Source organism: Zootoca vivipara, chromosome 7 (genome assembly GCF_963506605.1).
Source record: "Zootoca vivipara chromosome 7, rZooViv1.1, whole genome shotgun sequence".
Taxonomy (NCBI): Eukaryota; Metazoa; Chordata; class Lepidosauria; order Squamata; family Lacertidae; genus Zootoca; species Zootoca vivipara.
The window spans coordinates 47,242,389-47,267,707 of record NC_083282.1 but is presented as its reverse complement, the minus strand read 5'-3'; the positions used below and the strand labels follow the sequence as shown (position 1 = coordinate 47,267,707).

The window sequence follows — 25,319 nt, the reverse complement described above, 5'->3', positions numbered from 1 at the left end:
AAGCATTAAGTCCATCTCTGCGGCCCTTTTTTGTCCACAGCGGCTGCTGCTACAGGACCTGCATGACAGTCATAATTGCAATTCCCTGCTCGTTGCTGAGAGCGAGGAGGATATCTGGAAAAGTGAAACGCCGTACACCTACCGGCAGCGCACTGGGCCTGATGGTAGGAGTGCAAAGCGGTATCCTTATCCCCAATAACGCTGTGCTGAGCCTTAGAGCCTAGAGCAGGTGTAGGGAACCTTTGGCCTTACAACTTGCAACATCCCTTAACTGGGGCTGATGGCAGCTGCAGTTCAGCAACCCCTGCTGGGCCAAGAGTTCCCCGCACCTGGCTTAGAGACTCTGCTTTCCCACTAGTTTGGCTGTCCTCATTATATTAGAGGCAGGCTTCCTACAGACCACAGGATGAGATTCCTCTCTTACTCTGCCTGTTATGGCAGGGCAGTACTTGGGGAAGTGACAGCTGATGAATCCTTTTCATTTGCCGTTTTGTCACTGCTTTGGTGGTGATGCACCGTCCTGCTTTTCTTTTCTTTCTTTTTTTCTTTTCCAGAAAATATTCTTTATTTGAGAAATAATAATTTTACAAAAAATGTACAACATGTAATAAAAATAAAAATAAATGATAACAACAACATAAACATGGGGAAAAAGAAAAAAGAACCCTGCACCCTCCACCCTGTGATGACTTCCAGCCTTTTCTCTATTTCGGTTTTTGTATCCAAGCTCATCTGTATAGCTTTTTACATGTTTTCTTCCATTTTTGTTTGGTTTACTTGGGCCCTTCACCTGTCTGCTAAGAGCATTTCCCACAAATTCTGCCATGTAATCATTGAATTTTCTCCAATCTTTGTCTATTTTCTGTTCTGATATTCCCTTACTTTCTCCCATTTTCCTCGCCACATTTTGATACCTTATCAATTTAATTTGCCAACCCTCTATTTTTGGAATTAATTCACTTTTCCAGTTTTTAGCGATAAGGAGTCTGGCGGATGTGATTGCATACATTACTAGACATCTGTCTTTTTCCTTGATATCTTCACTTAACATTCCTAATAAGAAAATTTTTCAGGGCAAGCTCTGTAGGATCCCTGTTTAAGGTACAGTGGTACCTCGCAAGACGAAAATAACTCGTTCCGCGGGTTGTGCCATCTTACGAAAATTTTCGTCTTGTGGAAACAAATGGCAGATGGCAAAAAAAAAACGGCAAAAAAAATTCGTCTTGCGAGACGCGGCCATAGAAAGCTTCATCTTGCGAGGCAACAAAGAATCGCTGGACGCTTTCGTCTAGCCAGTTTTTCGTTGCGCGAGGCATTCATCTTGCGAGGGGTGTGTGTGTGTATTTGCCTTTTAATCTTGTGGCACAACTGTTGGCTTTAAGAGAACTCTGTGGAGGGCTGGCCTGCTGAATTGCATTTCCCGCTGTGCAGACTACCCCGGAGAGGAGAGCTACCAGCCCCATGACTATCTTGCGGCCACCATGCAGTTCATACCCGGACACTTTGCTTGCGATGCGGTCTGGAGCACCACCATCCATGTGCATTCACGACTCAAGATGGGTCCCAATATGGGTGTTGCACGCGGTGGGTATATGGATGCAGGGAGCTCTGGCTATTGGGGGGGGCACGTGAGGAGCTATCCCCAGACTCCCCGTTCCTGGGCAATGAGTTCTATCCTGTCATTGTGCCCTTTCGCCCCCAGCGGTGGCCCACTGATGATACAAATTGATTGTTAGGATTGGTGTGAAGGCTTAATTAGCCAAATGATGTGGAAGGTGGCCTGAGTTAGGCTTCAAACAAGGTAGTTCTGCCACAGGCTCCTTACAGGAAGAGGGAGCCACAAATACAGTGGTGATAAAATGCACAGAAGGGGGAACTTGCGTAACAAGTGGGAGAATTTTTCAAGAAGCAACTTTGTGATGGGGGAGAAGGGAAGCTTTGAGTATAAAAATCTGAGCGAGTTCATTTATTAGAAGAGATCCTAGCGTTGAGGTAAGGTTTCATCATGGAACGAACTGTATTAAAAATAGCTCCCTTTTAACTGTTATAAAATCCTAATAATAGGCTAGCTACGATCTAAAAGAAGCGCGTTTGAAACAAAGGGGCTTTTTTCATCCCAAATATGCCCTTAGCTTGAAACATACAAGGATTAGATATTTCTCCATTGGATACGCTTAGTACATGTTTATCACAGCCACCAAATTGCAATGATCTTTTTCAAAAAGGGGTATGTTGAAAATGGGCAGTAGTTATGAGGATTAGGCTGGATTAATATTTGGGAAATAAAATTGTAGAGGGTCGCGTGCTATGCTGGTTTTTGAAGAAAGCAGTGGGTGGTGCATTTTTATCAGACTTTGCAACTTGTAAGCCATCTCTCCCCCCCCCCCCTTGCAGCCATCCAGGCCCTGCGTTCTGTCCTCAATGCTTTCTCAGTTGTGAACAGGAAGAATATGTTTGTTTACCAGGAGCGCTCAACCAAGTCTGTTTTCTATTTACGGTAAGTTGGCCATTCTGTCATACGGCACCCCACAAGTAAGGGGGTCGCCTTCACCTGTGGTGTCTTCATCTCCTCTGCTGGTATCTCCTTTTGGAATGTCCTTCAAGCCCATTGCCCTTGGCTTTACCCTCTCCTCTTCGTTACTTTCTCCTCCAGACTCTCTGAGACCACTTCCAGTGGGAAGGGTGGGGAAGCTGAAGCCCAGAGCCTTTCATGCCGTTCACTGGCCCTTTCGCGCAGCCAGGAGCCCATATACATGGAGGACCTGAGCGTGAGTCTGTTTTCCTCCCAGGGAACCCCTGCACCCTTGCTGCCGAGAGCACAAGAGCGAGCATGCCGGCTGCACACAGCATGCTCTCTCTGTCTTTCCAGGAGTGTTGGGAGGCGGCTCCATCTTCTCAAGCTTCTTCTGTTCTCCTTTGATAGGGCTCTCGCTCCTCTTTAGAGACGGCCTCTTGCCGCAGTGTGGACTCGGCCCGCCCGGTGAGCCAAGTGGACAGGCATATCCAGCTGGTGGTTCATGGAGTTGCACCGGCAGGTAAGTGGCACATTCATTCAACGTAAAGTCAGAGACGGGAGGCTTATTGAGATCTTGTTACTGCCCTCAAGCTATCTGCCCCCTGAGGTGTTTAAAGACCAGACAAATGTTGGATTTAGTAACTCTGTCCCCTTTAAGGTGGGCTTTCCCAACCTGGTGGCTCCCAAATGTTGTGTCGTTGGACTACAATTTCTACCATCTACCTTGCTGGTTGGGGCTGATGGGATTATAGTCAAAAACATCTGGAGGGCACCCAGTTGGGAAAGCTCACCTTAACAGGGTTTTAAAAATATATGTTGCATTGAAGCCCTTTCTGCAACAACAAAGGGAAATGCAGCCTTTTGCTCCCTTCCCATTCTTTAGTTCATCAGCTCTCTGGAATCTTGTGTTAATGTTTTGTTTCCTCTGTAATTTAATAACAAGCCATTGGCATTCTTTTCCCTTGTGGTTTAGCTGCTTCTGGCTTTTCCTTCAGACAGCCGTCTGTGGGAAAGCCTGGCTGCTCTCTTGTGACATAGTTTACTGTGTAGCACACACAGATCATTGATCTGGAACACAACTAATGTAGCAGTTGCAAAATGCAAGAAATGGCAGGTGGAAACCTGCAAAGGCACATAGGTAGCTTCCTTTTTTATATACTGTCCCAGACTTTGGTCCGTCTGTTGTCTACACTGACTGGCAGCAGATTTCCAGGGTTTCAGACAGGGGTCTTTCCTAGCCGTACCTAGAGATGCCAGCTTTGAACATGGGACCTTCTGCATGCAAAGCCGTTGCTCTACCACTAAAGTTGCAATTGTAGGAGGGAGTGGATAGGTGCTAAGGTAACCCTCAGGAACAGTAGCCAGACTGTGTGGGCTGTTGAAAAATGGAGCATGCTGGGTTTGGTATGGGGTGGCTCAAGCGTAAGAGGGCTGCATCTCCCAGCTCAACATCTTCTGTGAGACAAAGGCTACATACTGCAACTCTTCTGCTCCTACAGGACCTGAGATCACAGATGAGCTAGTGAAGGTTCTACGCAGGCGCCTCGATGAGGCCACCCTGGACATCATCACAGTTATGCTTGTGCGGAACTGCAAGCTCACCCCTGCTGATGTGGAGGTAAAGGCTGTGCTTCAAATAGGACAAGGCCGCCTTTTATTTCTTGACTAAATCTCCAGGCTAAATCTCTGGGGTTGGATGTGCTCAGGCTATATCAGACCATTGACAAGTTCTTTCTCCATGCAGTTCATACAGCCTCCAGGAAGCCCACCTACTGAAGTGCTGCAGTTCACTCTGCCCCCGTCGTGCCTGCCCTGGCTCCCGGCCATAGCCTGCTACCTGCGTCAGAACCTGCTGATCTTCCTGCACACACCCAAGTACACAGACAGCAACGTTGAGAACCACTTCAAGGTGAGAGGACGGGTGCTTGTGCCTGGCCTGGTGCTGCCTATTCAGGGGGTAACTTCAGTGTTTGTCTCTTGTCTCTAGCCGCCCAGAGTGGCTGGGGGAACCCGGCCAGATGGGCGGGGTATAAATAATAAATTATTATTATTATTATTATTATTGTAGAGGACTAAGGGAAAATGTGCGAAAGACGAAGGCATGACGAGCATCCCAGGGGTAACAAGGCTAGGCATGGAGGTGTAAACAGATCATAGCATGCTAGGTTCTGGAACAGAATGAGAGGCACAAACTAGGATGAGAATTTTCGGCAGCCTCAAACATCTCTACCCTCAGCTTGATCTCAGTCCCTGAGGACCAGTCATACAGGGACTGTTTTTATGGTTATGTGTGATCTACTGCTATGTATCCTTCAAAGGACTAGGAAAAAACCTACAATGTCTGTGTAGTGTTCTATGCTGGGAAATGCTCTGCCATAAGTGTTGTATATCATTTACTGAGATTAAGAGTCTTATGTGATGTAACCCACGGTTCTGGTTTTAAGGGACCTCAAAGGCAGCCCTCTGTGTTGATGAGAATGCAGCTCCCAGAAATAGTCTGATTTAACTATTCTTGCCTTCCATTTCAGCACTATTTCCACCAGAGTAGCAGCAGCAGCAGCCATGACCTGGATCTCTATCTGTACAACAAGCCTGGAGGCCAGGGCACTGGTGGCAAAGGTAATGAGTGTCTCTGTCGTACCCCCTAATTCTATTGTTTTGACAAAGCAATCTATAGACAGTGGCATGCTGACCTAGGTAGGTTACCCAGGTGCCAGAAGATGCTGTTAAATCTACATGCTGCTTAATCCATGTGAGTCAGCCGACTAAGGTCCCCGGCTTCTGTTTTGTTTACTGCTGTGCCAGCCAGCAGTAGGGTGGAGAAGAGTTCATAAATTTGTGAGCTCCGCTCCCCCAAGGCCTTATGAGTTGTGCAGTCATGGTGGCTCTTGCTCATTGGAGCTCGTCAAACATCTACTGGGGGGGGGCACAAAAAATGAACAGACTTTTAGGTGAGGGCACAGTGATGAGCTGTAGACGTCAAGTGGGGAGTCATATGGTACTGTGGGGAGTGTGGGTGTCAGTTGGCAGCCTATGGACTCTCAGTGGTGGGGTACTGCTAGTTTGTGTGTGTCTGTGTGTCTGCATTGTGCCATACACTTCCCTCCTTTTCCACCTGCACTGTGGTCTGGTTGTGTGGGTAACGCATCACCTCAAAGTGTGTCTGAACATTCTTCTGTCATGTAGGTTCCATGCTGGATCTTGTGCAGCACCTGTTTCCACCTTCCCAGTTTCAAGGTAGTTTCTGTAGATTCCAGTGGTCCACTGTACTTTTTCCTGCGCTGCTCCCACCCTCATCCTGACCTTGTGCCTGCTGTGGTTCTGGCTTCTGCTCTGATGCCTCCTGTATCACCCACTTTTCCCCTTCTGTGTAGCCACCCACATCTTTTCCATTGGGTAATTTCCTAACCCATATGCTTTGGCCATGAGAAGACCCCCCCCCCACCCCCACCCCACTGGAGATGAGACTCAGGTTAAAGAAATCACACTGACTCCAGATAGAAATGGCTGCAAATTTGCTATTTGCTTTCGGGGGGAGGGAGAGAATTTCATTTCTGTAATGGCCTCCTTAGAACAGTTGTGGGAGTGAAAGGTCTTGTGGGTTTCAGAAAAGATGGATACATTTATGGAGCATTATTTGTTGTGGCACCTCGTTTTGTACCTTGGGATTAGTAAAAGATTTTTCTCTTGCATAAACTTGGAGCTGGAAGAGGAGCTCCATGATGCTGTGATATGTTGCAGCTGGTGACAGCAGCTGATGGACAGATTGAGATTACTGACCCTGGTTCACATTTGGTGATGCACAATAAACATCCTTACAATTGGTCTGAGTAATTTTCATATTGGGGACCAGGCAGAACATTTTATCTGTGCCATATTTATCTAGGGTACTAGAGGTGGAAGTTGCTTCATTCAGTAGCATGTGAAATGGCTCTCTTGATCCCTTGTGTCTTTGCTAGCAAGCTTTCTAGTTGCAGGCTATGGCTGTTCTGTAGTTATTTAGGTAGTTGAATGTAAGAAACCACCTGGTCTTGGGATTATGTGATTGGCAGGGAGAAAGTTAATGCCGCTTGCCCTTCCTCCTTTCCCTCTGTTCTCATCTGGCTGCCAAGTTCATTGAGAGCAGGAGAATTACATCTGTGGGGACACTTACCGTAAGCCTGGAGTAGACTTTCCTTCCCGGCAGGCACTGCTGCAAGCCTTCATTTTCCTTCCATGTGACCCCCATGTGACAGGAGGCTGGGAGCATGCTGGGCGCCTCCTTGAAGATAGGGACCTATGGGTGCTATCTTCTGAATGAGAAGATATGGTATACAGTGCCTTTGCCAATGTAGTGCCCATCTTCTCCTTAGTGGGAGACTCTCTGCTTCTGCCTGTGACTTCGTAGTTTTCCACTTAGAAGCCTACAGTGCTGATGGGGAATGGTGTCCAGGTCCTGAGCCCTTAAATCCTTGCATATCCATCTGCATGTTGTCATGAAAATGTCAGTAAGACGTCATCCGTGGCAGTGTGTGGTTTCTAGTGCAACCACCTTGCCTTTCCCTTTCTCCCCCCATGGGCATTAATCAATGTGGCACATCAGCAGTCAGAAGGAGGAACCCAAAACGGTGCCCCCTCATTTATTCCATGGAACTTCCACCTCCCACTTTTCTGAGGGACTCCTGGCATGATCACACTGCACAGCAATGCAAGCTGGAGCTGCCTCTTGGCACAGTGCAGGGGCTGAGCAGTTTCCTGGACCAGGAAACGATACCCAGAGAGATGTGATCTGTCTCCTGCCCTGTCCTTGGTGCTTTTGCTGGTTGGGCTTTGCTGAACCTGTGATGAATGCATCCTTTCCTTCAGATGACAGCTTGCAACCCACATCCCCAGCAAGTGCAGGCCTCTTCCCTATCTCCATGATTGTGGTGTCTTCCTTGGCTACATTTATTCCACCCCCACACCTCCTTCCCACCTGTGACTTGTTTCCATGTTACTTTTTTTTTTAAATCACCCTGAGTTGCATTCCAAAGGATGGCTGTGTGTCTGTAATAAGTTCCCTAAGGCTGTGGTCTCCTAGGAGCTCTATGCTAGTGGAGGGCTGGGCCTCTGGGACTCAAGCAGCCCTTTGACCTTCCCCCTGCAGGCATTGCATGCATTGCCCTATCCTTTGTGGACAACCGTGGAAATCCCATCTCATTGACTCGCTGGGTGAGACCACCCACTGCATTGCTGAGCACATCCTTTCTCCAGGAGGCAGATTTCGAGAGCTTGACAGCTGTCACTAAACACCAGGCTGAGCCTGGCACGTCACAACCAGGTGAGAAGGCAGGGCTTCTGTCTGCTCTCTAGGAGCAGTGGCATCAGATGGGCAAAGTAATCGGGCTTGAGTCAGCTTGCCTAGAAGCCTAGGGAGCCTGGTTGGTAAGAGACCAGCATTGCCCTTGCCTTTTCCATGGTACACCCTCTTGACGCTGGCTTTTCCTCCAAAGCACTCTGTCCTCTGGTGCGCCTGGACATTTGGGAGAAGGGCAACATCAGCCTGCTGCAGCTCTCCGAAAGGCTGCGCAGTGCTCTGCGCCATGCCCTCTGTGACGCCCTCATGGAATTCCGTGTGCTGCCCAACCCACTGTGTGTCGATCCATCTGCTGAGCCAGAGTTTCCAGGGAGCGTTGGAAGCCTGCGCCGGACGATGTCAGAAACAAAAGGGTTGACGCCGCCTGGCAGACGCCGAGGAGCGTGTCCACCTGCCCCGCATTTCACTGTGTCCACTGCAGCTGCTGGTGAGCCGGTCACACCCACCAACAAGTTGGGGAGACGAAGCTTCTGGGACATGCGGGTAAGGACTCTGTCCAGGAAAGATGGCAGTGGGATATGTATGCTCTGGGTGTGGTGAGAAAGAAAGAGCCCAGAAAAGCGCCAACCTGCACTAACTTACAACCCCCAAGTGAAACACAGTTCACCATCCATGGATTGTGGTCTGTCAGATGTTTGGAAATATCTATGTTTTTTGTTGTGCCAGGCAAGCGTGTTCCTTTACAGTCATACCTTGGTTTAAGTACGCCTCGGTTTGAATATTTTCAGTTTAAGTACTCCACGGACCTGTCTGGAACGGATTAATGGGAAAGTTTGCTTCAGGTTAAGTACAGACTTCCGGAACCAGTTGTGTTTGTAAACCGAGGTACCACTGTATTTCCCTAGCTTGTTGGATCATATATGGCTCTGCTCTGGAATAGTAGCTAAGAATATGATCTGCTCTGCCCTGAGGTCCATGAAAGAGCTTCAGACAAGCCCTGTGGTCTCATAGTGCAACCCTGTGCCTGTTTAAGCAAATTTCACTGTGTCTGTTGTGACTTACTCCATAGTAAACATGTTACAGATGATAGCCACAGTCTCCACCCACTGCAATTAATGTATTAGGATAAGGATGCCTAGCCGCCTTGGGGCTGAGGGCCACTTTGACCCACAGTCAAACCTCAGGGGGGTTATTATGAAAATAAAGTGCTTTATATAAATACTGAGTTGTAATAGTAAAAAAAAAAAAAAGCTTGTGCAACACAGAAGCTTGCTGGCCTGAAACCATCTGTGCCAGAGAAATGGAAAATAGGCCCATGCATTTCTTTCTCTGTCTCTTCACGACCTTGTTTTTTCCCCAGAGCAAACCAGAGGCGGTGGAGCAAGGGAGCCCCAAGACCACAGACGACATAGTGCTGGAGCGGCCTGAAGAGAGCCGAACCCGCCGCCGCCACAAGACAGAGAGTGTGAAGCAGCCCTCGAGCCACGAACGTGTTGCGGCAGCTTCTGAGCAGGGGCAGGCCCAGAGGCAAGCGTCCTGGCAGTCTTTCCCCACCCTCTTAATCCCATACGGTAGCTGTCAAGTTTTCCCTTTTCTTGTGAGGAAGCCTATTCAGCATAAGGGAATTTCCTGTTAAAAAAAGGGAGAACTTGACAGCTATGTAATCCAGAGAGACCTTGTGGGGAGGGGGAAATGCCTCGGTCCAAAACGCAGCCTTTAATCTGGATTGTGTGTGCTTCTGCATGCTCACAAAAACTCCTTCCCACACACCCCAAGGCTGGCCCTCCCTGCATACTGCGAGGACAGCGTTGGTGCTGCCGAGCACGGATTGTGCAGGATTATGGCTGCTGGCTTCTGGGCACTGAAACCTTTCACACACTTCAGGGGCCTGTCTTTATACTTCATAGGGTCCTCATTTTTTATTTCCCTTTGATTTTAACCTTGGCAATGAATCTCCTCTTCCCAGGCGCCGGACCTGCCAGCTAGAGGAAGGGGATGTTGGAACCCTGCACCCAATTTTCAGCCAGACCTGCCAGTCCTGGATGGCATTCATGAACCGCCTGGGTATGTACTTAGTCTGTGCCCGAATCCTTCAATGCCTCAGCTGGTCCCACCTTTGCTCAGCATGGAGGGAGATTCTACCTTTAATTTTGTGTTCATGAAGAATATGAGATCCCAAGCTTCTTAGAAAGGAAGCGGAGCCCTATGGGCGATACCCAACTAAGACATACGTGGCATTAGACCCATTAGATTGAATGGCGGTACGCTAGGTAACTTAAGTCCATTGATTAAATGGATCTATTCTGAGGACGACTAGCATTAGGTATCGACCCAGGTCTAACCTCTCTGTTTGGGGAGAAAAGCTTGCAAACATGTGGTTAATTGGTTAAGGCTCAGAAACCAGAATAAGAGCAAATAGGTGTGGCTTTGGCTTGTGATCCTGTTGAGCATACACTCCTTTCTTATTGACCACATGCTTCCCTGTCTCTCTGCTTATACAGTCATACCTCGGTTTAAGTACGCCTCGGTTTGAGTACTTTCAGTTTAAGTACTCCGCGGACCCGTCTGGAATGGATTAAGCCACTTTCCATTACTTTCAATGGGAAAGTTCGCTTCAGGTTAAGTACGCTTCAGGTTAAGTACAGACTTCCGGAACCAATTGTGTACTTAAACCGAGGTACCACTGTACTATGCTTTGTTAAAGTAGTTAAGCTTCATCTCCAAGCATGGAATTTGGGGCTCTTTGACCTAGAATATGGAAAGGTTCATGCAAGTTCTGGGTTCAGGTCTCTCTTTCCAATAAATGCAGGAATGCATGCAGGTGCAGTGAGTACTGATGGGTTTGGCTCCATTCCCCCTTGTTGGATATTTTGACTCAGGACAGCAACAACCAGGCTGATGGTGCCATAAAATGGCCCAATCTCTTTTTTTTTTAACGCTTTGGTGCAGCAAAACCAGTGACCCACTTTTTATTTCCCTCTGCAGGGTGTCCCTCAGTGCAACAATGTGCCACAGAAAGTGTGTCCCGCTTCCTACTCCCCTCCATCATGCTTGAGGTAGTGAACCTAGTCACTACTTTGGCAAATGACACCACTGTCAAAGTGTTTGAAAAAGTCAGGTAGGTGCCGAGGCTGGGCTCCCTAGAAGAGTGGCTTGGTAGATCAGCTGAGAGGCAGCCACTGAAAATTGCCTAGCAGGGTGGGAACGTTACGTGTGGGTCTATAGGACGGTTTTGCTTGTGCCTTCACTTAGCTGCTTGTCCCCTGCTGCAGTGGTCCCCAAGGGGTGTCCTTTGTGCCACATTCCCTGGCACCAAGCACCAGCACTCGGCCAGCTGTCATTCGGCACTTTGCCCTGCTTGGACGCAGCTTCCACCAGTGGCACTGCAGCACAGAGCAAGGTGAGTTGAGAGTGGGCAGTGGGTTCTTTAATATCTCTGCACATCTAGGCAGGAATCTCGCAAACCGAATTCTGCTTTGTGGTGGTGTCTTGTCTCATTCAGCCACCAAGGGATTACAGCGTTTTGAGGCCACCGAGCTTGGGTCTGCAGAGAAAAGTTGTGATGTAGCCCCCCGGCAAAGATTCCTTTTCATGGAGATCATTGACAAAAAGGTGGGTATCGGCTGAGTTAAGTGATGCAGCCACTGCAAAACGTCTGGGCTCAGTTAGAACTTGGGGGCTGTCACAGTCTGGGTCAGCAGCTTGAGTCTGGTCTTGCATTGCTTCTCTTTCCCCCTCCAGCTGGTGCTGCATACTTACAACTGGTCGGTGGACCTGGGCAGTGCCCTGAGCAGCTCCCTCACCCGCTTGCTGCAGTGGCAGAATGCCCGCGCCCATGTGGTGCACTGCCTGATCAGCCAGAAGCTTGGACTCTTCCATCACTACTGCTACATGGACACCCCATGGCATGAGGACAGCAAACAGGTACACCCTGCTTTGTGCATTCCTATGTGCAGGGCGCTCTGCCCACGACTGGCTCTCATGGATTATCTCTACCCAGGAGCAAAATCCCTTCTTGAACTCAACACTGGATGTGGATCTCCTGATCCGGAGCCCTAGCGTCCCCCCAGGCAGGGAGTCCGGTCGCCTCGGCAGCTCTGCCCGCATCCTGCAGCCTCTGCACTTCCCTCCTGATATGGTGCCCTTCGACGAGGCCCTCCGAGACGTCTCAGTCAACCAGCCTACCCTTCACAGCCCAGAGATGGCCACGCTCGATCGAGTGGCCCAGCACGGAGCTCAGTTTCTGGAGATCAAGAGCATGGAGCGGAAAGGTAAGTGGGAGGACAGGGGCAAAGGACTGCTCTCCCTGAAGCTGTACCGTAAAGGGCTGTTACAGCTCTTAGAATCTTTGCACAAGTCTTTGCCAACGAGGGATTTACCAGGGCAGCCAAAAGCAAGGCAGTGACAAGCTGTAAGAGGGAACAGGATGGAGAGGAATGCAGGGATCAGCAAACTTTTTCAGCAGGAGGCCAGTCCACTGTTCCTCAGACCTTGTGGGGGGCCGGACTATTTTTTTGGTTGGGGAATAATGAACAAATTCCTATGCCCCACAAACAACCCAGAGATGCATTTTAAATAAAAGGACACATTCTACTCATGTAAAAACATGCTGATTCCCAGACCGTCCGTGGGCTGGATTTAGAAGGCGATTGGGCCGGTTCTGGCCCCCGGGCCTTAGTTTCCCTACCCATGGCTTAGAGTAGAGCCATCCTCTCTCAGTCTGCTGTGCATATAGGAGCTGATGTGAAGCAGTGAGGTGGCTTGAGTTGTCTGCAGGGAAAGCTTGCCAGAAAACGAGGTCTTGTTTGAGGAAGGGCCCTGCTCTCCTCAGCCTTTGCTCTCCTGTTCCACAGAGCTGGAGAAACAGATGAAAATTGAGAATCTCTTCGTGACATGGCAACAGCGGTCTGCACAGTCCAACATGCCCATCACTGTGAGTTGTGGTTTTTCAAGGGGGTGGGAAAGCGGCTGGGATGTGAGCAACACTTAGGTGCTCGGGGCCTTGACGCTGCTTCCCAAATATTGGGGTGGGGTGGGGCTTGTTCTTGGGTAACAGTGAGAGGGAAGGTGGCATGGGATGGGGTGTTCTTCCCCAGGAAAAGGCAACATCATATGAAGTTACAGGACCTAGAACAGGCATCCCCAAACTGCGGCCCTCCAGATGTTTTGGCCTACCTTTCCCATGATCCCTAGCTAACAGGACCAGTGGTCGGGGAAGATGGGAATTATAGTCTAAAACATCTGGAGGGCCGAAGTTTGGGAGTGCCTGACCTAGAAAGTATTGTGCTTTAACACCCGCCTTTTTAAAAAGCACAAACCAATACACTGTTAATGCTTCGCACATGAAAGCCACCTGCACAATTCCTCCTCCCACCTTTAGCAGCTGACCCTAGGTTATGGGATGTTGGGTGGGGCTGCTTGTTGTGGAAATTGTACCTGCCCTGAGAAGGTCTGTTTGTACACTGCGCTACTTCGTTCTTGCCCTATGTTCAGGGAAGGTCAGGTGGAATGACATGAAGACCGTTCCCCTCTAGGCTCGCTCTGGTCCTTCATTATTGCCAACAGATGAGAATATGTACCATGTAAACAGCTGTTTTATAGTGTAAATTGAGAAGGTGACGTAGGGTGCCTCAGATGCTATCCTTACCATCATGCTCACGGGATGTTGCGCTCTAGACTTGAGGTAGGTAAGAGATGTCATCTTGCATATGAAGCTGACGTGAGCATAGGAGTGTCGAAGCTCACAAGGATAGAGAAATGAAACCGGGCTATGCGTGCTTCCCTTAGCAGCCTCTGCTAATGGGGATGAGGTGGGTCTTTGTTTTAATAAGTTGATGCATCGCTTCATATGGAACTTCAAAGGAAACATTAGGCTTAGGGCATGTCTGCAAGCAGGATTAGAGCACGCGAGCCCTCTCCCCTCCTGTGGCTTCTAGCAACCGGTATTCAGAAGCATCGCTGCCTCCCAACTGTGAAGGAAGAGCATAGCCATCGTGGCTCTTAGTAATTGACAGCCCCCCACCCCCCAATGCTTTCAGAAATGAAATCGGAGAGATCGGAGCTGTGTTGTCAAGCTGCCAATGCCATGCTTGCATATGTTTTCTATGGGCAAGAGCAAAATCTTTGGGAACTGAGTTCATGATCGCTGTGTAACTCTACCAGCTCCACTTTTTCGTCTCCCAAAGTTTTTATGTGGCCACGGTTGACTCTTTGGGGCAGTAAAAGCCATATGGAATGGGCCTGGAGACCTGTCGTAGTTAACCTCCCATGTGTGTGTTTCTCTGCAGCTTGCAGATTTGGAAACGCTGAAGCAGTCCTCCCGCCTGGTCCATTATTGTGCCACGCCGTTGCTCTTCGATCCCACCTTCCGGCAACAGATTCAGGCTGACCAGCAGAACAAGCCGGAGGGGAAGGTGAAGTAGGGGGTGGGGAGAGTGTCCTTCATCATACTGTCCTTCCTTCCTCCCATATTTCTTTTCTCCCTGGCTATACCAGGAAGAGGCAGCCAAGGAGACACTTACAAGAGGCGTTTCTCATGGGTTAGAAGCAGGTTGCCAGAACCTAGGTGACAGAGTTGAGAGTCTCCTAGCCTTTGGGGGCTAGGAGTGGGGCAGGACCCTGCTCCGTAGGTATCCCCAAGTTTTATCAAAGTTTCTATACCGCCCCGTACTCGCAGATCTCAGGGCAGTTCACAACATGAAACCACGATATTGAAAAACACAAAATCCATTAATTAAAATAAGAACAGAAGCAAAAAAAATACACACACCCCTACAGCTCCTTTTTAAAGGCATTGGATGCAAACTGAAAACCCAAATAAGGCAGGAGTGGCTAATCTTTTTTTCACCTGACGGCTGCATGCACCCTTTGCCCAACCCTCCTGAGACTGCAAAGGTGTGTGTGGCTACCCCCCATGCATGCACATTTGCATCAGCTGAGAAGCGGGGTATGGGCCCTCCCTGCTCATTAAATTATTGATCTGATGACTGGGTTTGGGAGAGGGGGATATTTTGCCTCACTGCAAAATCCAGTGGGGGTCTTGGGGGTAGGACAGAAAAAAATGTGCCTGGAAGGCCACGCCAGCTCCTGAACAGGCAGTTAGCCACCCTTCCTCTAAGGCACTTTTTCCCATGCCTTCTCAGAGGAAAAATGCCAATTCTCCCATTACTTTTTTGACATTCAGAAGCGACACCGCTCAAATGACTCCACGGCATCTGGTAGGGACCGCAGCCACAGCTGTGACTCCGCAGAGGGGCTGCCATGTCGGACAAAGGATGAGGCCTGGTTGCTGGAGCTGTGCCACACTTTCCTGCAGCAGTACATCCAGTACCTGCAGAGCATGGGCTTCATTGTGGTGCAGGTGCGCCCGCCGTCACCCACTCGCAGGTTAGTGGGGGATTGTCAGGAGGGTGGCCTAAAGTTGATGGCACTTATGGACCCACCCTATTCTTGCCACTGTAATTTGTCCAAAGCAGCTTTTGATATTGGCTGCAACCCACTCCAAGACCTTATGGTGAAGGATGGGCGAGACATCAAGTTAAGAATGATGATGGCAATGCAGCAGCAAGTTTATAGCAGCCATGGGCATGCTTGTTTGGAGGGAGGGGGAATCAGCAGGAGCTCCATGGGAAGTTTGTCGTAAAAGAAATGTGATGGGGTGTTCGTGTTAGGAGCGTCCTACTCTCGTGTAGGACCCTGACAGAGACACATGCCCTCCTGGTCAATCGTTCGGGAGCTTCAAAAGCTTTCTCCAACCTGAACATCACCTTGGAGACATCAGCACACTTAGGGATCCGTGGAGTCTTCGCAGTTTGCGTAACAGACCTCAGTAGCTTAGCATTTTGGCTAATCTACTTTATTTACATATAATACACTCGGAGCATTCTGACTTAGCTCCTGCCTCTTTCTCATCAGACAGCAAAGAGAGAGAGAACAAAGGACAATAGTCCCACTTTCACGGAACACAGTAACACAAACATCCTGTCTCCGTCATTTCCCACACTGTGGAATGAAAACATACACCGTCATGTGCTACACAACAATCCCATGACTGCAGACACGGGGAATGAATCTCCAACAGTTCGCTCACTGATCAAGTCTGTTTCTAACCCCCTTGCATCAAGATGTGTTGCCAGCACACTCTTGCAGATCCTTAATCTTCCCCTCCCTGTCTCTCTTCTGCTCTTCAACAGCACCAGCAGGATCCGAGCGCTGGCAACAATGGGCACTGAAGGCCGGGCCTCTTTCTCATACACCAGGCCAAAGGCGGAGGGGAGCCCAAAGGTGAGCAGCCTGACTTTTTGAGTTGGGGGGACCTTCTGGCAGGGCTTGGCCATTGGAGAGAGGAGTGGAGCATGTTCCCTAGCTTGTTCCAATGCAAATGCTTCTTTTCCAGAGCGCCAGTCCTCCTGTCACCACGTACCACTTGCAAAGAGCTCTGCCTGGGGGCATCGTGCTCATGGAGCTAGCTTTCCAGGTGAGTGGAAACAGGTTTTCCTTCCATGCTGAGCACAACAGGCCAGACCAGTTTGTTTAAGGGGAAGCAGCCGTCGCAAGTACTCATAGGCCAGTTGGGTGAGATGGGGCTAAGTTAAAGGTATGGCTAACCACTCAACTGACAAACACACACACACACACACACTCACTCACACTCAGTGGGCATTGGGGGAGGGATACAGGTTGAGACACTGTCCTGAATGAAAGCAGGAATACAATCTCTAAACAGTTTTTAAAGCAGTAGTTAACGTTGTAGATGCCGGTGTGTAGTTGTTAGGGGCAGATAAAAGCCAATATCTCACCCGGTGCCGTTTTCCTTAGGGCTGCTATTTCTGTGTGAAGCAGTATGCACTGGAGTGCTCACGAATCCCCATGGGGCAGACTGTCAACTCGCAGGTAATATTGCTATGTTCTCTCTCTTGCCCTGGAGGTCAGAACTGGATGGATATAGAAGATATTGAAATACACATGCATGGAATCCCTTGAGAAGGGGGTGTAGGAGTTGAGCTTGAGGACTCAATAAGGCCACATTTTCCCTTGGCTGTGGCTTGGTAATCTTCCCCATTGTGTTTGCTTGCTTATGCTGTGCCTCAGCAGAGAGAAACAATGATTGCCACTATCCTTTTGTGGTGCACTGAGCATTAAGCTTCCTTCAGGACTTGGGCGTTGCCCCCAAGATCTCTGAATAACAGAAGGCATGCCTTCTCCTGAAGATCTAGACATGCTTGACCCAAGCAAGAGAAGCTTCCCCTACTCTTGAATATATGTGAGGATTAGAAGTGCCAGCCTGTAGCCTTCCTGCGAGGTAGGACTGGCAACCTTTTGAGCAGTACTTTTTGCAGCCGGCATAGCTTTGGTTTCTGAAATGGAGAGCATCTTGGTTCCTGCCTGCACGCTGCTCAACAACCCTTCTCAGGGTTGTAGCTACAAACAGCCTCTGTTATCTCACTAGGTGGAGCTGACGCCAGAATGTGAGAGGATACGCTCCCTTATTGTCCGGGTTTGTTTTGTTTGGTCATGCCTATTCCTGGTTTAGCTGGGTCTCTTTACTGCATTATGGGGTGTCAGTCCATGGCACTGGGCACTGCGAGAGGTTGGGGGAAGAAAGCTGGTCCTACAGAGTTCCATTCTTTCCTTCAAATGCAGAAAATAACTTGCCATCTCCTCGCTCTGTCTAGGGTTTGGAGACACTCACTGACACTGCATTCTAGTGACACTGGACACATCCTGGAAGCAGCAGTGAGTTGCCTGAGCAGCTCTACAATCTAGCCTGAACAGATTATAGCATAGGAACTGCCTGCACTAATGTTAGTAGCAATTGTGTTTTGTAACATTTAAAGAGATCCACCTGAGCTGTAAAATCTGGCATGTAGATGCCGTAAGTGCAGATGCCAGCAAAGAGGTTAATGATACCTGCTGCATGAGGTACAGTCAAACCTTGGTTGTCGAACGTAATCCATTCCGGAAGCCCATTCGGCTTGTGAAATGTTAGACAACCGAGGCATGGCTTCTAATGGGTTGCAGGAGCTTCCTGTACTCAAGTGGAAGCCACGTCGGACATTCAGCTTTTTGAAAAACATTCAAAAACTGGAACATTTACTTCTGGGTTTTCGGCATTCAGGAGCTGAAACATTCCAAAACCAGAGGTGTTTGAGAGCCGAGGTTTGACTATACCAGTGTAGGAAAATGCTTTTTTCAGTGGCTTCCATGTAGAAGCTGCTGTCTTTAAATCTGCTTTTAGTCAACTGTGAAACAGAATCCCGCAACTTACAAACAGCTTAAATTTGCTGCAGCTTCATAGAAGACTCAGCAAATTATGTGAACGTTGGATTACTTGATTACCTAATTTTCATACACCAGGCCAGCTCATCAGCAGAAGTGAACTGCTTAGAGAAACATGTCAGGTTGCCCTATTCTGTCTTAACTGCACTGTTAGAGGAGGAGGAGGAAGAATGGGGCTCGTAGGATACTGACACACGGGAGAGGGAAAATGGTGAACTTTTTGAAACATATTTAAAAGTCACTTTAGCACTGGACACTTTTTGGTCTAAGCATTAAGGAGATGCTGCCTTAGTTTTTTCAAACTCATTCTTCCAGTCTTAGGAAATGAGTGCCTGCTTCTCTTTTTTTTATATAAAAAAGAGAAGCTGAAATTCTGACAAATCAGATAGAAATATTAGAATGAAATGTAAACAAAAATGCTTGCAATTAGCAATTGGATTGGAACTGTGTAAAATGCACATGCCTTATTTGTAATTATGGGAATGCACTTGTGCAAACTTCTTAAAACAGCTTTTTAAAAAGCAGGTCCTTCTTGTGCCTACTTAGGCATCTGCTCCCATTTTTATGTTTTCCTCCTGAATTAAACCAAGCCAGCATCTCCTAAGTTGCCTCGTCTCCTCACTCACCCACAGAGCACCCTGGGTGCGCACGAAGGGGTGAGCTCCCACTGCTCTGTCCCAGCTCCTGCCAACCTAGCAGTTTGAAAGCACACCAGTGCAAGTAGATAAATAGGTACTGCTGCGGGGGGAAGGTAAACAGTGTTTCCATGCGCTCTGGCACTCGCCATGGTGTCCTGTTGTGCCAGAAGCACTTTAGTCATGCTGGCCACATGACCTGGAAAGCTGTCTGTGGATAAACACCGGCTCTCTTGGCCTGAAAGCGAGATGAGCACCACAGCCCAAAGTCGCCTTTGACTGGACTTAACCTCCGAGGATCCTTTACTTTTACCTGTATAAGCCTTATATATGCTACTTTAAGGAAGGGCCAGACAACTTGTTCATTTGATGGCAAGATCCACTGTGATGGCTTAAATTCATCCTCATTGTATCTCAGACTCATGATTCTGTACTCGGAAACTTACCAGTCTAATGGCTCATTGGAAAGGGGATGTTTTATTTTCCACTCTTCTGTGGAAACTGGCGTACAGCCTTTGCCTCCACCTCCCACAGCCACAAAGCTCCTCTTCTTTCACATACGCTGAGTAGAACTTTAGGGGTGCTAGCACCTCACACATGGCCCTGCTTGGTCCTCCTGAGACAGGAGCTACAGGAGCCAGTCCTACATGCTGCTGCACCTCAATTTTCCTATAGTGGGGGAGGGTTGATTGTCCTGCTCGCTGCAATAGGGAAGACTGTGCAAATCAGACTTGCCACTGCTATCCTCTGTGGTGGAGAACCTCCCTGCAGTTCCAGACCTCCCTAACTCCAAGAGGTAAAGGACCTTGGCAGAATTCTGCCAGACTTTTTAGTTTGCCTATTTCTATCCTTTCTCTATTTTTTTGGCCTTTTAGGAGTGTTAAGAGTAGAAAGTTTTGACTGATCACAGACACTGCAGCTTTGATGTTTCTCATTCGTGCAGGGGAGATCACCCCTGTGTTACTGATGGAATCTTTGGTGGATCCCTTTAAAAGGACCTTCAGCAGAAGCAAATGGAGGACCCACATGGAAACCACAGTCCCCATGAGCCATTGCTGTATTACTGTGCCCATTTTACCTGCATCTGAGATTGGCACAGTAGGCCATTTAGTAGCCAGGCAAGGTCCTCATCCAGCTAGCTCTCCTGCAGGTTGAAGCAAAAGGGATAGCCTGGGTAAAAGGGCACCCAGGGTTAAGTGGCTAGCGACAGGGGCACTCTGGTGTTTTCTGTAAGGTATGACCTAGCTGCCTAGATTGGATAACATCAGGCTACTTCCATCACTACTTCCTTTTCTCTGTACTTTTCTGACACCCCCCCCCTTTATACAGCACCATACAATAGTGCTACCTCTTCCTTAGGCAACCGGCTTCAGGTCTGATTTCTCTCTCTGTTCACCTTAGCTTTCTATGCTCTTCACGGAGGAGTGCGACAAGGTGCGTGATCTCATGCATGTGCACTCGTTCAGTTACGATTTCCACCTGCGCATTGTGCACCAGTACCTACTTGGATCCCATATGGCGCTGCGGCAAGGCTATCACCTCACCAGCTTTCTGGAAGACTTCATTGCCCAGCACCCTGACATCCCCAAGTTTGGACGCAATCACATCTTCCAAGGTGAGAACTACTGGGGGCATTTGAGGAGGACTTTAGATGGCTATCTCTCCGCACAGGCAACTGCACCTGTTCTGTGGCCCCAGTAGGTGGCTGTATTCTGAGAAGTCGCAAGGGTCCTATCGTCATCTTCATCTCTGTCTTGGGACCTCTTTGCTTTGCTTATAAGCTCTAAACCAGTCAGGTCCTACCAGCAATGAGCTTTACAATCTGACATAGACAAGTGAGAAGGAGGTTTTATTCTAGTAGAATAAAAACTCAATGTTGCTGGCTCTCCTTTAGCACACTTGGCTCTACATTGCTAAAGTACCTGGTTACATGAGCACAGGAGTATGCCAAAAATTTAAAGGACATATAAAACCCACCCTGATTTTAACAACAGAAGGGCCTTTTGAACTCTGGAACCCAGTAGCTAAGAACCAGATAAAAGCCGTCTGTGTGGGCTTAAAGAGCTATCTTAATAAAACACTGTAAAGCAAGTGGCACTCAAACAAGAAGTTGAAAGGAAACATTCAGATTCATTTTAGAAGATCAGCAAAAAGGAAAATAAACCCCAAACAGCATGCTGACATAAGTAGCCAACAACTAACTGTGATTTAAAGGAACAAAGCAGGCATTTCCCCTGACCAGCAGAGGCAAACATCTGGAAGATGGTTGCACTATATCTGACGACAGCATCCAGAAGGAATGTAATAACACAAATAGGGACTCATTTCAGGTTTGTCTTGTGGAGCAAATAGACCTCTGTCCGCCACACAGACTCCCAGAACCAAGCGATCCTATGGCCGTAAGCAAACCTATGGTAATCCTTCTGCTTCTCCCACAGGTGCGCTGACCTTGCCGACCAGCTCCATTACAGCACACCAGCTGTACAACTATATAACTGACCATGCCAGCACCTATCATATGAAACCACTGCGCATGGCCAAACCAGGAACTAGCGCTGAGGGCAAGAAGGGGACTCCCAGCCCCGAGCAAAATGAGTATGCCCTAGTCTCCATCTGGAACAGGTAAGTGATTTCCAGGCTGTTCTGATGAGAGCCAGTGTGGTGTAGTGGTTAAGAGCAGTAGACTCCTAATCTGGGGAACCGGGTTTGCGTCTCCGCTCCTCCACATGCAGCTGCTGGGTGACCTTGGCCTAGTCACACTTCTTTGAAGCCTCTCAGCCCCACCCACCTCACAGAGTGTTTGTTGTGGGGGAGGAAGGGAAAGGAGAATGTTAGCCGCTTTGAGACTCCTTCGGGTACTGATAAAGCGGGATATCAAATCCAAACTCTTCTTCTTCTTCTCGTCTCAATGCCACCTTACACTTGTCTGTGAGCCCCACTCCCTAAACTTCGGCATTCAAAAGGCCACCCGGTATCTCACCTTTTACATCTTTCTGCAGTGATTTTTTTATTATTATGTTGATGAGGATGCACCTAACATAGCTAGGCACTGCACAAAGATTAAATAATTCAGGTTCTGCCTGAGGCTTTATATGGTTATCTAGGACTTAACCCACTAGGTCCAGGACTGGCAAAAATGCATTTTGAATTATTTCAAATGAAACATTTATTTTACATGATTTAGGGGGGGGGAGATTTTTATTTGCAGAAGTCCAATAAGGTACTGTCAGTATTTGATTTACAAAGGAAGTATTTAATTTAAGGTGTCACAAGAAGGCATTTCATTTTGTACTCAACTCTTTAGCCCTCCACAACTAACATCCTTTATTGTAGAATAAGCTTTTGTAGGCTAGAGTCTATTTTTTCAGATGCATGGTGGCCTGGAAATGCAGACCACACTTCTCCGACGCGGTTTAACTCTAAAAAAAATTATTATTATTTTTTAAAAAATTGTACTCAATTTATTATTATTATTCCTGGTCACTTACATAAATTTTGCTTATTGAGGAGTCTCGCATTGATTCTCAACCAGTCAAAAGCAACCAAGGACAATCCCGCAACCAATTTTTACTGCTGCTGACAGTTGAGAGGATACGGATAAAACGTTTGCCTCTAGAGACCGTGTTTGTGTTTTGCTAACATAGAATTTCTGATTCTTTTTGAGAAACCTCATGTGAGCAACTTGGCATTCAGATTACCGACTATTGTTTTCCTTCCGTGGATTGAAGCGACTCTTGTCTCTTTGGTGCCACATTTTTTAATGGCTGCTACCAGAATCCCATTCCCACCGGGTGCTTTATCCTCTTCAAAAGAAATCCAATTTTGTCAACATATCTGGAGCCACACTGGCTCCAGGTATGGCACAAGTAAGCCTAGCTTTTGCCTACCTGCATATTAGGTTCTTAATTCAAACACCACACACTGTCTTCCAGGTGGCGTTAGCTTTTTAATCTCACACAGGTGGGACAAGGTCCTTGCATACCCCACAACTTTTTCCAGCTGCCTAGTCCTTGAAATGGGATGCCCATGGATTTCCTAGATTTCCTTTTTCAGGATCGAACAGCCTTCTTACCAGTTTAGCTGTGACATCCTGGTGTTTTATGCCATAGACATAGCAGTCCATTAAAAGGCTTGAGCATTCAGAGATGGGGGAAATGTCAAAGGTGGGGCATTTCTCAAGAAATACTTGTGTGTACAAAGCTTTTCTAGCACTGGGGAGGCTTCAAACACTAGCTTTCTGCATTACCAGGCTGCTGTAGTTACCAATATCTATTTGCAAAGCAGACATGATTATAAAGAAAATACACAAATACTGCTTGGATGGTGGTATAAGGTGGAGATGTCTGTTCTGGGGCATATATTCCTGGACTGAGAAACTTGACACAAAATGGTCCTTGTATCAGGCTCATCTGTTGGCTCTCTGATGTGTAATGTATCCTGCAACTCCAAACTCTTTGATGTATTCCTAGCCATTGATTTCTCTCCCCTAAATTGCTTCGATTTTATTTTTGCCCAAACTGTACCACGTGGCAATGGGGCTGCGAACCCAAAAGCTGTCACATATGTCTGACTCTCACTCACTTCATTCTACAGTGATGATGAGTCAAGTCACGGGTGTAACACTTCTGTCCTACACCCACACACCCCTCACTTGTAGGAAACAATAGGGTCTATTTTTGGTTCAGTTGAACTACCCGCTGCAATGCAAGTCCATTTGGCTGCAGCCCACACTGTGGCCCAAAAGGACTGCAACTGCTTCCTTGACCATGTAGAGAACCCCTTGCATTCTTTCCTTACAGCTCTGGCTCCTACAAGGATTCGGAGGGGTTGCGTCACCACGACGACTTCGATGTCTCCATGCTTGTGTTCCACAATGCTGCTCCCTTTGAGGAGCAAAGTGAGTCAGAGCGACATATGCTAAGGTAAGAGATGAACTGTGCAAGTCAGGGGGAAAGCCACTTGTCTGAGCAATAAGGTCGAACAGCCTTGACTGTTCAGACATGCAGTGTGCCAAAAAGAAGAACTGAGCAGCTTATTGGCTGCTGGGTGGTGTTTGGGCTGCAGGGAACCAGTCTAGGTCATGGGTTGACCGGATACTTAATGGGTACATGAAGTGGAGAGCACTACAATTACTGTCTATCTGCAAGATGCCACACTGTGGGGCTGTTGGTGAGCAAGACAGGCAATGAGCTGCAATGGCAACTGTTCCCTTCCTCCCAGGCTGCACTTCTACGTGATCATGACAAGCCAACGGGAGCTGTTTCCACGACTAACGGCTGACATGCGCCGTTTCAAAAAGCTACCACGCCTGCAACGAGACACACTGGAGCCAGTTCTGGGACGTGCCGCTTGGGAGACGGCAGAGGGGGGCTGGCAGCGGAAGGAAGTGCCAGAGCCCTGGGAGGAGGTGGAGGACAGTGGGGAGTTCTATGCAGGAGGTCCCCAGGTCAAGGTGGGCCCCGGGCTCTTCTACACATCCCCGCTGTTCCCGCTTCTTGCCTCTGAGGTTGCTGCTGCCCAGAAGCAGCTCAGCAGCATGGTGCAGCTTGCCAAGTGCCACTGTCGCCGAGACAACCTCTGGAAGAGGCTCTTCCTGCTCGAGCCTCTTGCCTCCGACAAGCTCAAGCTGGGCAAGCTCTCCCTCGGCGAGTTGGAGGAGCTGCTGGACGCCGTGCACAGGAAATCGATTGCTGACATTGATCCCCAGCTGGTGAGTTGAGCTGGTTGGGTCAGTGGGAGTGCATGTTGTATGGGTCTACGCACACTTGTGACATACTGTGGCTGGCAGAAAACACTCACAGGACCCCAGCATGGGACGCGATGGGACGCTAAAGAACACAAGAGCCCTGCTGGACAAGAGGCCCATGTAATCCAGCAGTCTGTTCTCTCAGTGGACATCCAGTGGCTTACATTCCTTTTTCTCTCTTCGTGGCAGAGTTGCTTCCTCACCATGACAGTCTCCTGGTACCAGAGTCTTATCAAGGTGCTGCTGAGCCGTTTCCCCCAGAGCTGCCGCCATTTCCAGAATGCAGATGCTGGCACTCAGTACCTGGTAAGTCCCTTCCAGCATCATTTTCTCCAGCTGTGGGCCTCTCCCTGCTAACCAGCTTTCCCATAAGTTAAATCAAGAGCGAACTTTGATCATTTTGCTTGGTCAGGTTTGGCATTTTCACTCATCAGTGCCAGCTCCCCTTGGCTCGACAATGGAAAGAAATTCTAAAATGCAGCCCTTCAGGTTTCTTTCCTTATTAGAAGCTGCCCTCTAGTTACTGGAAGGCTGTTTCATCCAGGATTTGGAGGTGGGTGGGTGTGATCAAGAGGCTTTATGGACTTTGGTTCCCCTTCTTTAGGGAAGCTTTTAATGTTTGATTTCTGTACTTTAATGTTTTGTTGGAAGCCGCCCAGAGTGGCTGGGGGAACCCGGCCAGGTGGGCAGGGTATAAATAATAATAATAATAATAATAATAATAATAATAATAATAATTTATTATTACCACCACCCACTGGTTTTTTCCTACCCATCTGCCCTACCCCCAGAAAAAGGTTCTGACCCTCCCAGTGGGAACAATGCAATTACCCTGTTTCTCCGAAAATAAGATGTAGCCATAAAATAAGA

The 25,319-nt window shown here is 48.3% G+C and overlaps 1 protein-coding gene across 3 annotated transcripts in view; it reads left to right on the top strand.

Annotated features, from left to right (window-relative positions):
- The window catches only part of SZT2 (SZT2 subunit of KICSTOR complex), a 79,459-nt gene that overhangs the window by 48,163 nt on the left and 5,977 nt on the right, over positions 1-25,319 (top strand). For all 3 annotated transcript variants that reach the window (XM_060276975.1, XM_060276974.1, XM_060276973.1), the window contains exons 42-69: positions 41-164; positions 1,432-1,584; positions 2,395-2,497; positions 2,654-2,768; positions 2,924-3,035; positions 4,015-4,133; positions 4,260-4,424; positions 5,044-5,134; positions 7,641-7,814; positions 7,987-8,333; positions 9,151-9,317; positions 9,757-9,854; positions 10,776-10,908; positions 11,063-11,190; positions 11,293-11,402; positions 11,532-11,714; positions 11,791-12,061; positions 12,644-12,723; positions 14,078-14,203; positions 14,974-15,176; positions 15,983-16,073; positions 16,186-16,266; positions 16,608-16,682; positions 20,105-20,318; positions 21,142-21,325; positions 23,503-23,625; positions 23,924-24,413; positions 24,639-24,755. In XM_060276975.1, the coding sequence (XP_060132958.1) occupies positions 41-164; positions 1,432-1,584; positions 2,395-2,497; positions 2,654-2,768; positions 2,924-3,035; positions 4,015-4,133; positions 4,260-4,424; positions 5,044-5,134; positions 7,641-7,814; positions 7,987-8,333; positions 9,151-9,317; positions 9,757-9,854; positions 10,776-10,908; positions 11,063-11,190; positions 11,293-11,402; positions 11,532-11,714; positions 11,791-12,061; positions 12,644-12,723; positions 14,078-14,203; positions 14,974-15,176; positions 15,983-16,073; positions 16,186-16,266; positions 16,608-16,682; positions 20,105-20,318; positions 21,142-21,325; positions 23,503-23,625; positions 23,924-24,413; positions 24,639-24,755 (4,377 nt within the window). The remainder of the gene's footprint in view (positions 1-40; positions 165-1,431; positions 1,585-2,394; positions 2,498-2,653; positions 2,769-2,923; positions 3,036-4,014; positions 4,134-4,259; positions 4,425-5,043; positions 5,135-7,640; positions 7,815-7,986; positions 8,334-9,150; positions 9,318-9,756; positions 9,855-10,775; positions 10,909-11,062; positions 11,191-11,292; positions 11,403-11,531; positions 11,715-11,790; positions 12,062-12,643; positions 12,724-14,077; positions 14,204-14,973; positions 15,177-15,982; positions 16,074-16,185; positions 16,267-16,607; positions 16,683-20,104; positions 20,319-21,141; positions 21,326-23,502; positions 23,626-23,923; positions 24,414-24,638; positions 24,756-25,319) is intronic.